The sequence below is a fragment of the Aphanomyces astaci genome, assembly GCF_000520075.1.
Source record: "Aphanomyces astaci strain APO3 unplaced genomic scaffold supercont1.19, whole genome shotgun sequence".
Classification (NCBI taxonomy): Eukaryota; Oomycota; class Saprolegniomycetes; order Saprolegniales; family Verrucalvaceae; genus Aphanomyces; species Aphanomyces astaci.
The window spans coordinates 223,384-239,736 of NW_009798282.1; the positions used below are offsets into that span (position 1 = coordinate 223,384).

General features: G+C 49.6%; 6 protein-coding genes across 11 annotated transcripts in view; 3 read left to right on the forward strand and 3 right to left on the reverse strand.

The window, feature by feature from the left end:
* The window catches only part of H257_08503, an 8,010-nt gene extending 1,934 nt beyond the window's left edge, over nucleotides 1–6,076 (reverse strand). Inside the window, exons 1-12 of one of the 2 annotated variants that reach the window (XM_009834390.1) lie at nucleotides 5,513–6,076; nucleotides 5,034–5,435; nucleotides 4,034–4,396; nucleotides 3,704–3,886; nucleotides 3,432–3,650; nucleotides 2,697–2,926; nucleotides 2,358–2,517; nucleotides 2,185–2,304; nucleotides 1,703–1,794; nucleotides 1,408–1,557; nucleotides 459–862; nucleotides 74–174 (exon numbers count right to left, since the gene is read on the reverse strand). In XM_009834390.1, coding sequence (XP_009832692.1) covers nucleotides 74–174; nucleotides 459–862; nucleotides 1,408–1,557; nucleotides 1,703–1,794; nucleotides 2,185–2,304; nucleotides 2,358–2,517; nucleotides 2,697–2,926; nucleotides 3,432–3,650; nucleotides 3,704–3,886; nucleotides 4,034–4,396; nucleotides 5,034–5,435; nucleotides 5,513–6,046 — 2,958 coding nt within the window. In that variant the 5' untranslated portion in view covers nucleotides 6,047–6,076. Of the gene's footprint in view, nucleotides 1–73; nucleotides 175–458; nucleotides 863–1,407; nucleotides 1,558–1,702; nucleotides 1,795–2,184; nucleotides 2,305–2,357; nucleotides 2,518–2,696; nucleotides 2,927–3,431; nucleotides 3,651–3,703; nucleotides 3,887–4,033; nucleotides 4,419–5,033; nucleotides 5,436–5,512 lie in introns of those variants that run through there. The other variant, XM_009834391.1, reaches the window with a different exon arrangement.
* A 128-nt stretch (nucleotides 6,077–6,204) lies between these two features.
* On the forward strand, nucleotides 6,205–7,810 carry H257_08504 (hypothetical protein). Its single transcript, XM_009834392.1, has one exon. It carries the CDS (start codon nucleotides 6,760–6,762, stop codon nucleotides 7,390–7,392), a length of 633 nt encoding a protein of 210 aa, XP_009832694.1. The 5' UTR covers nucleotides 6,205–6,759; the 3' UTR covers nucleotides 7,393–7,810.
* A 521-nt stretch (nucleotides 7,811–8,331) lies between these two features.
* On the reverse strand, nucleotides 8,332–9,924 carry H257_08505 (hypothetical protein). 4 transcript variants are annotated; one of them, XM_009834393.1, is made up of 5 exons: nucleotides 9,455–9,924; nucleotides 9,187–9,403; nucleotides 8,849–9,104; nucleotides 8,617–8,791; nucleotides 8,332–8,569 (listed from the first exon to the last, which is right to left on the reverse strand). In XM_009834393.1, the coding sequence occupies exons 1-5, from the start codon at nucleotides 9,878–9,880 to the stop codon at nucleotides 8,399–8,401; spliced, it is 1,245 nt and encodes a 414-aa protein (XP_009832695.1). In that variant the 5' UTR covers nucleotides 9,881–9,924; the 3' UTR covers nucleotides 8,332–8,398. The 4 variants fall into 4 exon arrangements, with proteins under 4 accessions (XP_009832695.1, XP_009832696.1, XP_009832698.1 ...); XM_009834394.1 differs by having other exon boundaries at nucleotides 8,332–8,791; XM_009834396.1 differs by having other exon boundaries at nucleotides 8,617–9,104.
* Nucleotides 9,925–10,159: 235 nt separating this feature from the next.
* On the reverse strand, nucleotides 10,160–10,782 carry H257_08506 (hypothetical protein). Its single transcript, XM_009834397.1, has 3 exons — nucleotides 10,637–10,782; nucleotides 10,336–10,587; nucleotides 10,160–10,286 (listed from the first exon to the last, which is right to left on the reverse strand). The coding sequence occupies exons 1-3, from the start codon at nucleotides 10,742–10,744 to the stop codon at nucleotides 10,179–10,181; spliced, it is 468 nt and encodes a 155-aa protein (XP_009832699.1). The 5' UTR covers nucleotides 10,745–10,782; the 3' UTR covers nucleotides 10,160–10,178.
* A 404-nt stretch (nucleotides 10,783–11,186) lies between these two features.
* Nucleotides 11,187–14,392, forward strand: H257_08507. 2 transcript variants are annotated; one of them, XM_009834398.1, is made up of 10 exons: nucleotides 11,187–11,260; nucleotides 11,328–11,596; nucleotides 11,673–11,780; nucleotides 11,898–12,162; nucleotides 12,230–12,543; nucleotides 12,598–12,776; nucleotides 13,046–13,207; nucleotides 13,306–13,754; nucleotides 13,856–14,009; nucleotides 14,076–14,392. In XM_009834398.1, exons 1-10 carry the CDS (start codon nucleotides 11,202–11,204, stop codon nucleotides 14,298–14,300), a joined length of 2,184 nt encoding a protein of 727 aa, XP_009832700.1. In that variant the 5' UTR covers nucleotides 11,187–11,201; the 3' UTR covers nucleotides 14,301–14,392. The 2 variants fall into 2 exon arrangements, with proteins under 2 accessions (XP_009832700.1, XP_009832701.1); XM_009834399.1 differs by lacking the exons at nucleotides 13,856–14,009; nucleotides 14,076–14,392 and having other exon boundaries at nucleotides 13,306–13,806.
* Nucleotides 14,393–14,554: 162 nt separating this feature from the next.
* On the forward strand, nucleotides 14,555–16,328 carry H257_08508 (hypothetical protein). Its single transcript, XM_009834400.1, has 6 exons — nucleotides 14,555–14,667; nucleotides 14,719–14,925; nucleotides 14,969–15,848; nucleotides 15,930–16,044; nucleotides 16,135–16,188; nucleotides 16,235–16,328. Exons 1-6 carry the CDS (start codon nucleotides 14,613–14,615, stop codon nucleotides 16,283–16,285), a joined length of 1,362 nt encoding a protein of 453 aa, XP_009832702.1. The 5' UTR covers nucleotides 14,555–14,612; the 3' UTR covers nucleotides 16,286–16,328.
* The last annotated feature ends 25 nt before the right edge of the window (nucleotides 16,329–16,353 follow it).

Here is a 16,353-nt window from a genome sequence, read left to right on the forward strand (position 1 = left end):
GGTCATTGTGTAGCCTCCAAATATATATATATATATATATATACTGGCTCATTAACATTGTATAGAATTGTACCGCAGGGTGGACGTCGGTTTCGACCAAATCCGATCTGTTGTGGAGCAACGCCATGTGCAACGCATCGGCATAATATCGCCCCAACAGCAACGTTGCAATCCCTATCAAAATATATCCATCAAATAAATATATATATATATATATTTTTTCGTTAGAGAGTAAGAGTGAAGGGGTGGTATTTTCTACCACCCCTCCACTCGTATATATATATATATATATATTCAGCCAATTTCCACACACACTCAAACCTGTGACCTACAATATATACTAACTACTTCCACTTCGTGCTTAACTTTGTATATACAAAATGTACATACATAGCAATAACACATTTCTATTCTCATCACAATATACTAAAATCACAACTTGAATCATCATTCAGTACCTTCGTCCACATCTTGGCAGTACTCAATGTAGATGCGCGCCGCGTCCTTGAGTTCGTTCCGGTTGACCAATTCCTCAGCAAGTGCGTAAGCAACGGATGCCATATTGAACGAGGGCACTTGTGGCACAAGTGCCAGCGCCATGTGCCACTCCTGAGCTCGCTTGAACGCTTCGATGGCGTCTTCAAAGGCACGGATGGACAGAAACGTATACCCCGCCTGGGTGTATTTGGCTTGCGCTGTCAGATGGCGGCCATAGGCCGAGACTATCGGCGTACGCAACAACGAAGCCGACGGAAACAGCGTGAGGCCGACGTCGTACAAGTGGTGGCTTTTCACGAGCTCGACGCACTCGGAGTGGTACGAAGGGCCGGCGGCATGTAGGTGCCGTAACGCGAGCTCGTATCTACCACATCAAAATATAGAGTAAACTTGGGGTACTAGGAATGATTAACGGCCCGTCTGGCAACCAGATATATTACAATATTCTGACCCAAAACTCTATGTTGAATTCAACAAATCTTATCAAAGTTGGAATATGTCTTGCTGGAAGAGGTTTGACCCAATAATTCCACGTGGGATTTACTCCAAAACGCCACATTACAAAATGGACCTCCATTTTGAAAATGGCGTTCATCCCATTTTGCCATAAAAATATTATTTTTGACATATTACCAGACGCACCCTAATAAGCAGACTCGGGGTATTCTTGTCAAGTCGATTTTGACCTTGGAGAGGTTGACAGGGAGCAGCAAAACCAAATCGACCGACACTCGACCAATCAAAACCCAGATCCATAACTAAAATAGATAGCCAATCAAATATATATATATATCCACTCTCTTTAATCTGAGTGACGATGTTTTACATACAAAAGATTCAGTACACAGAATCGATTGAGATAAATATTGGGCGAAAATAAAAGTTGTCCAAATTTAGAGAAATACCAACCTATGTAACGACATGTCGATAGCATATCGCAAATATGACGACGAATGGGAGGCTTCCAAGGCTTGAAACGCCGAGAGTTGAGAAGTGTACTCTTTTGGGTCGCGCTGGGTATGCTTGGCCACGAGTAGAGTCAGTGGGAGATCGTACAATCTACAACAGCAGCATCATATCGGCTTTTCGATTGAAAAAACAGGAAGAATATGGATCTCAATGCGACTGTTTCCAAATGGCCATTGCACGACCCTCGCCGCCTGTATGGTCGTTCGGACAGTGGGGGGGGGACATCTGTACGTACCCCAACGCGACATCGTACAATTGGTCCACGTCCACAAGAAACGTCAAGTGTTTCAACCCGTGTTGCGCCCCCGTGGGGTTTTGCCCGTGCAGCTAATGGATAAAAAATACAATTAATTCCCCATAAAAATATAAAAAATATTTAATCATCATTTTTGGTGCTGGTGTTGGATGATCACGAGGCGACTGGTTATATTATTGTTTATGTCGTTATATTCTAAACTGGAGAATGAATATATATACACACAACAAATCAAAGAAATGTACACAAGAATCATGGGCAGCAGGATATATTTAGCCAATCAGATTGCAGGAAACAACCATGGTCAACGTCGAATTAGTGTATGACTTGAATTAGTGTGATACGAATCACCACTGGACACCTTTTTACATACAAAATTCAGTAACAACAATGAATCGATCGATAGAGATTTGGCGATTCCTCACAAAAGTTAACCAACTTTTAGGGTAAAATGACAATACCGATTGCAATCGGAGCAACGCCGTGTCGAGCTCGAGCAATTTCGCATCACACGTGAGCAACGGCAGCAAGTAAAAGTCTGGGTCCAACTCAACCAAGGTCGACCGAATCGCTCGGCATACCTACTAGTTTGTTAAACGAGATTGCCGTTCATGTAATTTAGTTTTTAGCGTACTCGCGTAACTTTATCCCATGTTTCAGTCAGTAGGTTTAGCCCTGCCAGAGAGGGGAATTTCGTCGCGCAGACATCTGTGGGGTGGACAGTCGTAATGAAAAGACATAGCCGGTCGATGCGAACCCGCTTTGGAATTGCTTGGATCCACTGGGGCAGGTGGCTATGAAAAATAGATTCAAAGCATATTTTCACAATATAAAACATGATATATATATATATATATCGATGAATCGTCATCATGTACGAAAACAAAAATAGATTCAAAACATATTTGCACAATATAAAACATGATAAATATATATATATATATATCGACGAATCATCATCATGTGCTCGTACGACAAGAACGAGGTTGGGTCGAAGTCTACAAGGACATTCATGTCGATGCGATGCTTTCGACACAGTTCCAACGCTGACGCAAATTCGTGAGCAACGAGTTTAGATTGCAGCAACGCCAACAGCAACGGCCGCGGCGCGATGGCTTCGACATTCCCGCGCTCCATTTGCAGTACCACGGTTGTATGGGCACTGGTCACGACCGTCGCGCCTCGTTCCATCGGTCGAGTATGCTACTCCAAATCATCATGCATTAGATCACCCATATGAGATACGACCACATACGTGTCCTAATTCATATATATATATATCCTTCTACTAGTACTACGACTAAACACACACAACACATCGACAGACAGACCTGGAGAATAGACTACTACTAGTAGTACTACAGTACACTAACAAGACACAATATTGAAATAGATTCATTGGAAGCAGATTTCCATGTACGAACAACGCATCACGATATTGAGAGCAGGGGGTTTACTACTACTACTAGAACTCAACAGCGAGACAGACGTGGGATAGACATGACAACTACTAGTATTACTAAAACCTCACAATGTTGAAAGCAGCTTTACTACTATATGTACTTGTACAGTACTATGCTATAGAACACGACTCGTAGATAAACCTGGGATTCACACAACTATGTACTAGTACTACTAAAAAACGCACGACACATATCCACAGGCACACGGTATCTACTACTAGTACTACTACTAGGAAGACACGTACCTCGGGGACGAACGTGCCTTGGCGCAGGGCGTCCAACGGGTACAGTCGAAACTCCGACTTGGCGCCCAATGTCGTTAAAGCCAGGTACCCCAACGTCGGAATGACGTGGAACGACGCCACGGACGCGTGCAGGAGCGTGTTGTTGACGAACAACTTGGTTTGGGCCAATTGTACGACCACCGTCGAGCACTGCACGACCTCCCATTCCGTCCACAAAGTCTAGTTTAAACACCTGACTGACGACTTGTACAACCTCGAGACAACAAACGTACGTGGCCATTGGACAATTGTACGACCCCCTGTGGCCAGATGGCCTTGGACTGGCTCAATTGGATGTGACATCCGTCGTTGGATATCGTGGACACGACCTCGTGGTAGTCTGTTGTCTCGAGTGTCCCCGTCTCAACGTTCATCGTCACCACTTGCGATGCATAGAGCGTTGAAATACCCGCAATCTACACAATACACTATCAACACCATATCGCATATTCACCATATCGCATATTCACCATATCGCATTGTTCAATAAACATATATATATCAACCCATCACATGTTCACCGTATCGCATATACACCACTCTTGGAATGTGATCCATATTACCGTCGACGTGTCCACGACTTGGACGTAGCGCAGGGCCATGGTATCTACGCTCCGTCCATCCTTGAGAGTCAGTGGAATCGCTTGAGGCGGGGCGTGGAGTTGCTGGCTTCGACTCCAATTCCCTCGAAAGTCCTGGGCCACGATGGACCCATCCGCCAGTACGAGGACTTCGTTGATGGCATGGGCAAACTGGACGCGGGCGGCGCTCATGGGCGGCGGGACCAGCGCCCTGTCGCAGAGCGTGACGTTTACATGGCATCCGTCGATCACGGCCACGTGGCCATGTGCATTCGACGCGACTTTCCACATGACACTCAACACGTGGCAGTCCCCCGTCGAGCACAACACGCGCACCACATATGGCTAATACGTTTGAGGAAATAAGTATATATACATATACACAACATAGCGGATATACGAATACCACCCAATCGAAGAAGTCGTACACAACGGATACTGTATGCTCTTATCAAATCGAAATATACTGGAGAAAGAACTGCTCAAGCCAATCAAATCACGTTGTTTTGGTGCATTTCGGCCAATCTAAAGGGCCTGATTCCGTGAAAGCTATCCAAACCTGAGATATACTAAACATTGTATGGTATAATTTGTGCAAGCTTAATTAGGTTATTCGCTATTTGACTCAAAAGTCTCATTTTGGGTGAATATCATAGTATCGTACTTTTAGAATATGAAATGATCATACGTGTCATCAAATGAATGAACTTTCGGAGGCAAATACTGGCAGTAAATTGGCGAAAGTTCACTCGTATGAACTGACCATCATATACTTTGAGTAGCTCTTAAACCCACCAGGAACAACAATTCAAACAAAGTGTACAGAGCCCACAACGAACAGAGTACAACCTCATGATGGATAATATCGATCCAATCCACAAGTACATATGGAGCATATCACATTATTGAATCATTGCTTATATCCACAATAAAGGAATAGGCCCAGATATCAAACTTGGTATCTATATATATATATATGTACCTGTTCCAAATCCCACTGCAACGCCGATACAGGGGATTCATACTCGCGGGTGTGCTTGAGGTACCAATGGTAATTGCGTCGCGTCCACAACTGCAACGTCGACGACGGCGACGATCCTGAAGACGATGTGCTGGTCACGACTGCCAATACATCAGACGCCAGGTTCCACGATATATGGGTCACACTGGCCGATGCATCCACGGTCAAGGCCATCTCGCCATGGCGCAAGCCGTTGGTCTCGAAGAACGCAACGTGGAGCTGGTTCTTGAACACTTCGCTCGATGCAATCAGCGCATGGTTCGGACTCCAGTGTAGCCCTTGGCCTTGAAGGGCCAGCTCGGACTTGTCTTCGTGGCGACCTTGGGCATGCAACGTCCACACGGCGTTGTCCACAGCCCACACCTGCAAAACATATCGACATGTTGACATTTGGTGGCATCTAGTACTACTAGTAGTAGTAGTAGTAGCACAGGTCGTACCTGGAGCGATAGGGTTGCATGCAAAGAAAACGGACCTTGGATGGACACGAACTTGCCGTCCGCGCGCCAAGACAATTGCACGAGGCCGTCAATCGCGCAAGACGAGCATGGAGATTCATGCATGACGTTCCATGTCGTGCTGAGCGTGAGGAACTGGCCGTCGCCCGTGACCAACGCCACCTGTTCGTCCTTGGGACTCCACCGCATGCCGCGGATGCCAAAGTCGAAGTGACCGATCACATCTACATGCTGGTCTGGGCAGTGTACACTCACAAGTGCGCCACTTTGAGACGCACACACGACGATGTCGAGCTCGGCGTGGTACGCGCACCACGTCCAGTCGGGTTGCGACGGCAAGTCGACCTCAACCACGACGTCGCCGTCCACGACACCCACGAGATAGCCTGCAGAGGACAGACACCACATGCGCTCTTCCGCAGGGTCAAAGCTCATGTCCACCCATTGAGAGGCCGACGACGACGACGGAGCAGGCAGCACATGGCTACGCTCGGCAAGCACCACCAGGTTTCGCATCGTGGGCGCCGATTTTGAATTTGACTTGCGGATGGTGCCGACGTATCTGGCCCACCCGGATAAAAATATTCGACTATTTTCAAAAACTATTCACCAATTTCAACCATTTCTAAGACAGTTGAAGCGAGTGAGATTTCGAACCCCTCAAAACAAAGAAATCTATCGTGGGGTTGTCCCAAATAATATTACCACATCCATCATGTGGTCCCTAACGGCATCGTCGCGGCCATACGGCGGCGTATTCTCTACTTGTATCGCTTCATGCGGCAAAGCAATGCGCGCTTGGCCGCCCGCAGTTGGTTCTGCACCTGGCACCGCGGACACGGTCCTCCCTTCCGGTGTCGGTGCTTCGTGCCTTCCACCTTGCATTCCGTGGCTTCGATCTTGAGCTTGAGCTCTCGGAGGTCCTGCGGCATGTTGCCAAAGTCGGGGAGCGGCAGGCACTCCTGCTTCGGTCGCACGATGCGGCTCATGCTGGCCGTGATGGAGTTCCCAAGGTCCAAAATGTCCTGGTCCACCACCATCATGTCGTACGAGTCGTCGTCGTCGTCCTCGGAAGAGATGCCATACGACAAACTTGACAGCGCACCGCCGGCCACACCGACATTAGTACTACCCGTCCCCAACGACAGCAACGTGTGTTTGCGTTTGTGTTGGTCGGGGAGGCCATTAGCCTTCATCTTCGACTGAGTGGGCAACTGCTTTCGCGCAGGATGCAACAACGAGTCAATCTTCTTGTCCTTGGCGGCATTGGGCTGGATGATCCCGACACGGAGGTGCTGCACGTCCCGCGCTTTGCTCATCGTCGGCGTCTGGCTCGACAACTGCATCATGGAGGACGTGGACGTAGGAACGTGGATCACACCAAGGGACGGCGGTGGCAGCAGGATGGGATCGGCCACCGACGTCGGTCGAATGGTAAAGTCGTCTTCGTCCAAGTCCAAGTCCAAGTTTACGCCATCAAACGACGACGCAATCTTCGTCGGGCTGAAGTTGATCAGCTTCACGTTGTTTTTGTACGGCACATGCAGCTTTCGCTTCTTCAGGCAAGACGCCAAAATGTGATTCACCATGCGGGTGGAGGAATCGGCCACGTCGTGTCGCGGCGGCGGGGTCACAGGCATCGGCGGTCTTGCGCTGCCTTCTTCATCTTTCTTCGTTGCTACGCAAGTTGCTGGCCACTGACCAAGGAATCGGTTCGACTTGTCGCAAATGGCGCGATGGTCGATCGAATCCAGCAACCCTTGTTCGTCGACTTCGCCCCACCACACGCCAGTATCATCTTCAACAGCAAAAACATCGTTGTCATGGATTGCCGAGGAATTGACAAACTCATCGGGTTCTGAAGAGTCCAAGAGACTGCCGCTGCCAAATCCTGTCATGTCGAGGTCGTCGTCGCATAGGAGCGATGGGCCAAGGCACGTGGCAAACGCATGTTCGTCGTCTTCACACAGCGACAAGTGGACATGTTGCAACACATCTTCAAAGCCATGATTCAGCTGCGGCGGATTCACCACTACAGCTACCGCCATATCCTCAACAGCGTTGATCGTGGCAAGGTCTCCATCGTCACTGTTCGTCCAGAATGTGTCATCCACGTCGTAGTAGCAAATGTTGTCGTCTGCGTCCTGGAGCGACTTGACGCGCTCAATGATCTCGGTGGCATCGCATGAATCGGACGAGAAATCGTCCATGATGCGGAGGAACTCGGACCGGTACGTTGTCGCGGTCATCTCTTCAAATGAGTTTTGTTTTCGAAATTACCAAGTTCCTATTTTGACCCGGTTGACACCACAGAAACGACCGTTTTCGTGCGTTCTGATTGGTCAATTCAAGGAGGAGCGACAGCCGTCGCTGGCACCATCGCTTCAATAACCCCAGAAATACCGAGACTAAGCCGTATCCCCCCTCCGTTTCTGACTCGATCTGCAAATCCCACCACGTTTTATCGCCGCACGATCAATTCTGCAATGTCTTTTTTTCCATATTTTAAAATACCATACAAAACCATACATCCACGGGAATAAAAACACGAAAGCCAGTTGACAGCTTGCAGTACGAGTGTGTACGTATATCGCGCGACCTTTAAAGGCGGCAAGCAACGACCAGATGGCTAGAGGAACGACACTTGCTTCAACGCCATGCCTTCGTAGGCAGTCTGCCGCCGTTGCCGCGGCGCTCGATTCATGGACGACAATGGCCACATTCCATTCATATTGGCATGCGACTGCAGCACCACTCGACGTTCCATGGTTTGGTTTGGCCTATCTATATACGATACTGTACTTATGTATAGTAGCCATTTAGCAGTTACAGGACGTTCGAAAAACACAGCAGAAAGATCGCCATCTTTTAAAACGGATTTACTCGGCGCGCTGCATGCACCAACATTGCGGGCAACATCGCGCCTGGCGGTCGGAACTGGAGATGGTCGGGCCGTGGCTGGGGGCTCTCGGCGGGACTGGACCGCCGGATGATCGCGAGGATGTCGCTAAGGAGCGGGTCGTCGCCTTGAATCGGATCCTATAGCCACCACATCAATCGATCGAAGTCCAAGTGACGATGCCGACCTCAATGATCGGGTCGGTGTGCGTCTTTCCCGTGTAAAACTTGATGTGCGCGTCGATGCCAACCCCGACGAGGGCATCGACGAACGACTGGCTTGACGTCCATGGCACCGTGCGGTCCGCCGTGCCGTGGAAGAGATGCATCGACGGAAACAACGCCGCTGTCGCTTTGGGCAAACTACACATGTACATGCATGTTTAGTAGGGATTGCGGCGGGGAAAGGAGGGAGTGTACTTCGTCATGCGATCTGTGGGCGAATACTTCAACACGTTGTGGTCCATGATGGCGGCAAACACTTGTCGGTCCAACCCGTGCGCGTGGAACACTTCCATCGACTCGTGGATGTTGTACGGTCCGGAGATGCCGATGAAGTTGCGCAAACGCGATGGCTGCCATGCAGCGAACGATGGGTTCTCCACCGCTTCGATCAGTACGCACGCGCCGATGTGCGCGCCAGCGGACTGCCCAATCCATGTCACGTTGTTGGGATCTACATGGCACCATCGTCATGAGGACTGGGTAGTGAGGAAGCATGTTTGAAGCAGAAGGAGAATGATAGATCGGATTCTTACCCCCGCCAAACGTATGCACGTTGTCGAACACCCACTGCATCGCGACGTTGACATCTTGCATCATGTCGGGGAGGAGACCCTGGGGAAAGTTGCGGTAGTCGGGCATGACGACCAGGATGCCATATGCCGACAAGACGCGACCCATGAGCGCGCCCCACGCTTTGTACCCGATGATCCACGCGCCGCCGCTGAGGAACACGACCACCGGTTGCTTTTTCTAATGCACATTCGATCAACATGCAAAATGCGAGGAAGGAATTGGAGGTACACGAGGGTGGGGCACGAGGTAGATGTCGAGGAGGTTTCGGCCGCGCGGGCCGTACCGAATGTTCTTGAGGACTCGCGGACTGCATAGCCAAAAGTAGAACACGCGGAGGAACGCTGGGAGCAGGAAGAGCACAAACATCAGCAGCCGGAGCAGCATGATGATCCACTTGGACGAGACTCTGAATGCCCAGAGCAATTGCATCGCCAACTTAGTGATCAACCACATTTCTGCCGATACGTCTTTGAGGTCGATGGCACATTGCTGTCGCTTCCGCAACTTGGAAGTGGATAGCTCTTCGTCAGACACGTCACCGCCGTCGACGTCACTCGTCAACGGTGTCGCATTCACTGCAACGTCTCCATTGCGGTGTATGGACAGCCGGAACTTGTCGCGGGACGACTTCTTCCATTCCCGGGGCATCGCCATGCTTGTTGATGGATCTTGGCTTGAAAGGTGACCCCAAAATACACCCGAATTTGAACACTTGCACGTGATTGGTCCGTTTGCTCGATGTCGTTACACCACATTCAAACCGCGACATGGTTTAGTAATACTAGTAGTAGTGCGTCCCAAAACATCGGATTGAAAGTAGGACAATAGTGTGGCAATGGTCCCTTATCCGAAAATAACCGTAAAACCTACCACTCCTAGGACATGACGGTCTCCGTCGTTTCCGCCTGGTCATAGAAAAACACCCAACTGTACTGTAAAGTGAATGGAACGTTTATTGCTTGATGATATTGGAATCGACGAGCTTCAAGCGCGCACATCGGCGCTTCAGTTTGGCCACGGTCCACTGCTCGTTGTTGACCTTAATGTCTCGTGCCATGGCCTACAACATGCCGTGTCATGCATGTCGTCATGCAAGAGTCGGTACGTACGTCATAGTCGTCGCCGTGCTTCTTGATAATCGGACGCAAGTACTGAATTTCGAGTTCCGACATGTGATTCTCGGCCTTTTTGTGGTTCTTGTCGTGGAATGTCAACACGTCGCTGTCCGGAACGTCAAACAGCTCGTCGGGGTCGATCACTTCGTCCGTGCACTCTCGGATGTGTTCGATCGAGTTGGGGTTCTTCCATAGCCCAATCTTTTCGTAGTTTTGCGCCGTCGTGAGCTTGTGGTCCCACACTTCCTACACTCCCACGCATCAGCGTCATCATCACATGTAGCGCAGGACGTACCTTGATCTTGGCATCGCCCACGAACTTGGTCTTGTACTTGCGGATGGGCTTGGACTTGCGCGTGACCTTTACTTTGCCCTTGCCAGGCCGGTTGCGGTTGTGGACCATCTTACGGTGTCTCCAACTTGGGAAATGCCCGCAATATTATGGGATTTCTAATCTCATCAACCAATCGATTCGTGTCCGGACAATATTAACCGGTAAATATATTCTCGACTACGGATAACGTTTCTTTATTTGTAGCACCACCCAATGTGAAACCGCCATTTCGTTTTGTACAAAGTGCGGTGGTCGCGGTGATGGCTACGTAGTGGACCCAAAGCCTACAGCGATATGTTATGGAACATGTTAAATCGGAGCCAAGTTCAAGTGGTAGCAACGAAACTGAGCAGGCCATTCCAGTACTGTACTACTTCAAGTAGATTGAAAGAGATCGCTGTAGCAGCGCGCATGGACAAGTGAGGAAGTTGTCTAGCGCGCGGAACCACAACTAACGTTAATCTAGCAAGTCATATGAAACCGCCAGTGTGCTTAAAATACAGAAGTACATTGCAGCAATCCCACGATGCCGCGTTTCACCGTGGTGGATCTCGTCCATGAAGGTCTTCTTGACTACGTGAACAAGTACGAGTCGTGACCTCCTCTCAAAATGTATAACCCTCCTCCTTGTCGTCCTCACTACCATATGCAGGAGCGGCAAGACTCGGTCGAGATGGTTTGCGCTGGACGGCGCCCAGCAAGCCTTGACCAAATACTCGTCATCCGACCGATCCAAGCAGATGGGACCACCCATTCACATCCTTGGCGCGCGCATCGAGCGAGGTGCCGACCTCGCGTTCACAGTGCATCTCCACGCACCCTATCGGTCGCTCAAACAGCTGAAGTTCACCGCCGCGTCGCCCGACGACAAGGAAGGTTGGATGAAGAGCTTGATCACGTGCATCAACGGCATGGCCTCGGGTACGACGACACTTTCCATCTCATAATGCACCAGAGTCGATAAGGGGATGGTTCCATTAGACTTATAAACACTTAGGACTGTCTCAACGCATGTGTCATCGGGGGGTGTTGAATGGTCAGTACATTTTCGTGCGAGAGCTCGGTCGGGGGGCGTCGGGCGTAGTGTACCTGTACACGTATCATGGTACGAACCTAACACTACCATCAACCTCTGCATATGTCCATATCTCAAGACGACAATGAAAAATCATATCGCTTGAACATCAATATACACTCTGAATCGACCCATCAATCGTACTAGGCAAACCGTGCGCCGTCAAGAAACTGCCGACGAAAGCCACCAAGTTCAACCAACATAACCACGTCACAGACGACGTGAAACGAGAGATCGCACTGCTGAAAAAAGTGACTAACTTACCCCATGTGGTGTCTCTGTACGACGTGATCCAAGCCCCCCAACACCATGATAATGCAAGCAACGACGACGACGACGACGGCAAGGTGTACCTGGTCATGGAGTTCCTCGGTGGGGGGCCTATTGCCGCGTACGACAAGGTTCACAAGCGGTACGAATAATCCAACCTTGTTATACGAACCTAGGCGGCTCAAATCATTGGGGGGATTGGTGTGTAGGTTCACCACCAAACAACACATGGTAGAACGCGACTTCAAACGATTGTTTCGATGTGCTACGATTGGCCTCAAGTACCTGCACTCGCATCAACTGGTGCATCGCGACATCAAACCCGACAACATCCTCATGACAGACGACTTTGCAGAGTGCAAACTCGCAGACTTGGGCGTCGCGCACTGGTTTGAAGCGGCCCCCACGTCCGTCGGGTCTCGGAAGAGAGACAGCAGCATCGACATGTCTGACAACGAATCCACGTCACCCCCTTCTCCCGGTAGTAATCTACTCCCGAACGATACCCTTCGAGACACCAAAGGTAAGTTTTATACTAGTAATAATATTTTTGACGATTATTTCGATGAGTATGTAGGAACGTACGAGTTTTTGTCCCCTGAAGCCATCTCGGGAGAAGAGTACTCTGGGTTTGCAGCAGATGTGTGGGCCCTAGGTGTGACGTTATACGCCGTCGTGGTGGGCAAATTGCCCTTTCAAGCTGACAACGTACTAGCTTTATTCGACCATATCACAGACTCCCCGCTCCAGTTTCCCGTACGTTGAGGTGACATTTTCCTTTGTTGCTTGTTGGGGGATGTTACTGGAGCTTCTACAAAGAAATTTACCTTTGGTGGAGAGATAAGCTGCTGAATATTCTTGTGTTGTCGTCAACACTCAAAGCGATTGAATGTAATATTTACCTGCTTTTAGATTTATTGATTTTATAATAATATTATTTTTATTGAAAATATTAAAATATTTATATATCTATTAGTCCAAATTTCTGGTACAGACACGAACTTTTAACAATATTGTATTTGTAGCCCAATGTAGTGCTATCCAACGACCTCCGGCATTTGATCTCGCAAATGCTGGTGAAAGACCCCCAGCACCGCATCTCCCTCGACAACGTGTTGATGCATCCGTGGCTGTGTACTGGGGCCACGTCTTCGTTTCTAAAACAACACAAGGCCGCGACTACCAAGGTATTAATTATCCTGCGTTCGTCACGACTAGAATTCATAGTAACGCGATCTAGTTCGTATTGTAGCTAGAACTCTGACTCAATGTGGGTTTGCGTTAGATTGTCGTGAACGAAGCTGACGTCCACGCTGCAGTGTCCCCACTACAGCTCAAGTTTGACATGATGCGTCGAGCTAGCCCCGTGGACCAACTGTCCATGTTAACCGTCGACGCCCTCCCTCCAACGATCCCGTCATGTTCGGATGCCGCCAACAATCCCCCCCCGTCGATTCCCCCAAGCATCCCCCAAACACATCGCCCCCATCCCATCGACATTCAATCGGTTGGGCTGCCTCCGTCCCTGGCCGGCGATCTGTCAACTTTGGCGCAACAATTGCACTTCCAATGGTGTTTTGACAAACTTTTGGTCGGGTGGAGCTATGGGGCGATCCGAAACGACGAGCTGAAGCACCACCCCCTGATGAAACCGTTTTGGGAGCTCGACGCTGCCGCCCAAGCGCGGAATCGTGTGTCCGTCGAAGCCTCGCTCAAGTGCATTTTAGCCCTGGGGTAATTAATGTAGAATCCCGACACTGCTTGAGGCAGCGATGCTGGGTTACGAGATATTTCGTATGGATTTTGAGAGTTCTGATGGAGTTGAAATGGTGTAGATACACGGTGGTGCGAAAACCAACCGAACAGCAGCACGTTCCATCGTCGTTGGCGCGTATTGCCTTGTCGGGGGAACTGGTCGTGCTCGGCGACTTGTTGGCCGAGAACGACCACGAAGTGTGGGCGACAGAGTACTTTCAAAACGGATGGACGGTAGGCCACGAATACTGCTAGTGTTGAGGATTGTGACTCAATAGCAAATGTGACTTACTGGCTTAGTATGGACCAGTGTACGACAATGCCACGAAACACCACCCGGCATTGGTATCATACACGGACTTAGCCGAATCCGTGCGCGACTCGACGCGACTTGGGGCGCTGAACATCCTCAAAACGCTTGTGAGTTTGCATTATGTGGTTCAACACCCATACACCAAGTTCCAGCCCACGTCGTTCGTTCCACCTCGACGGTTTACCATCTTGGGTCGAAAGTCGTCCAAGTGATTCAAGTAACAACTACGAACGTTACTGTAGTAGTAGTTCATAGCATAATGCACTATCAAAAGTGTCTCAATTCACTATCAACAAGACTATAACGTTAGTCCGAGTTTGCCCAAATATCAATTCGACGACGGCGTTCACAATCAGTTTGCATAAACGGTGGTGGCAAACTCATAGCCAATACAGTCATGTCGGTAGACACTAGTACGTGTCTATTAATACTTGTATCAACTCCCATTGTCGTTTCAGCCTCGACACGACGACAGAAAAAAGTCAACCGAGTTGACATTTTATAGTTCTAGTCAAGCGAGTACTATGGCTCGACGCGATACGTGGCCGATGGTGCAATTGTGTCTGGTGTTTCTACACGGTACCGTACGTTACGACTTGACCCTTCCTATGGCCTCAACACTTTGATTAGAGCATGCCACGAGTACCGTGCGGTCCACCAACGGAAGGCTGGCTGCGGATTTGGTGGCGGCACTAAAGCAAGGCAAGGTTTTAGTCAGTCAAGACAAGGCTCTTGATCCGGCTGTCGTGTGGACTGCCGTGGACTTGCTCTTACTGGATCCGTGCTGCAATTTGTACCTGTTTCCACCCCATCTCTACGCCAACCTCGTCCGACTGGGTAGCTTTTTTCTTGACGCGGAATTGAGTTGACGGTGTTGTAGTGCCGTCGGAGGATCCCACCGTGCCAGACGTGGACCAGCTGAAAGAGCTGCTCCATTCCCCACCCGAACACTCCAAGCACCGGTTTTTCTTCGTCGTGCGCGTCCTCCACACCATTTGGACACGGACGCAGTCGGCTTGGACCGACTGCGTCGATCGATTCACCCCGCTTTTGTTTCGAGATGGAGTCAGCGCCGTGCGCTCCATCAACCACATGGCGGGCATGGCCGCGGCCAAGAAATGCCTCTCCGTTGTGCTGCAGCATCTGGACTTTATGAGTCGAGACGATACCAAGATGATGGTAGACGATTTGATTCAGTACACTGTGCACGCAGTGCTGTTTGAATATCCCCCCCTCAAGCCCCCCCCACCACTAACAACTCGACCAGAAACCATCGAGCCTACTTTGGTCGTCCAAGAGGGGCTACCAGAAACAACCCCCCTCGTGACGGAACTTCCTCACGACTTCCTTATCCAAAAGCCACAAGAATCACAAGGCCAAAGTGTATTGAAACTGCAGGCGATGGTGCGGGGATGGCTATCTCGTCGGTGGTCGGGCCTTGCATTGTTGTACAGGGGAAACTTGTCGTCGTCAGTTGTACCTAGTTGCTCAATCCCAACTAACAAGTCGCCGTACTGCCGACGGCAATACTTGGCCCTGACCAAACGCGTGTTGTACTGGTCTGTGGACAAACTTGAGCTTGAAAAAGCTCGCGTCAAGGGCCAACTGAAGGCATTTAACGACACTTTTGAGCTCAATCGCGGGAGTCGGCCGCTGGTCACAGACAAAGCGGCGGTGCGACCGCTGTACGAACTGTACCATTTCCTGGGGCTGATTATGGATTACCAGCGCACAGAGCCGTCAGTAGACCCGTCGGACGAGTAAGCTAACCAACTACTCGCGACGACTAGTGTCTCATAAGAAGACTAACTAGTAGTCATATTGGGGTAATGTGGATGTAGTGAAGCGATGCGGGTAGAGCTGTGGTCACGAGAGCGAAAGCAAGCCAAAAAGGAGCGGCTGCAAATGCGCCTCTTGTTGTTTGAACGGCATTTTGAGTTGTGTTGTGGCGAACATGTATGTTCCATGATGAATATATCATATATACATACATATATATATATTTCGTCGTGAACTCTATCATTGAACTGAAAGAATATTATTTAGGTCCAGAACGAAGACGACTATGGCCATGTGCTATCGACGTACACCGCGTACAAGGTGCGAACGGATCTATCATGTTCACATTGCACTAAGCGCAAAGTAGAAACTGACGGCTCTCGTTGCTCCTCCAAACCAACAACAACCTCACGAGTAAAATAATATATTACTACTAACGCGACGGATGATGTGAAGTATTTACCACGTTCAATCCCTTTCCTCGTA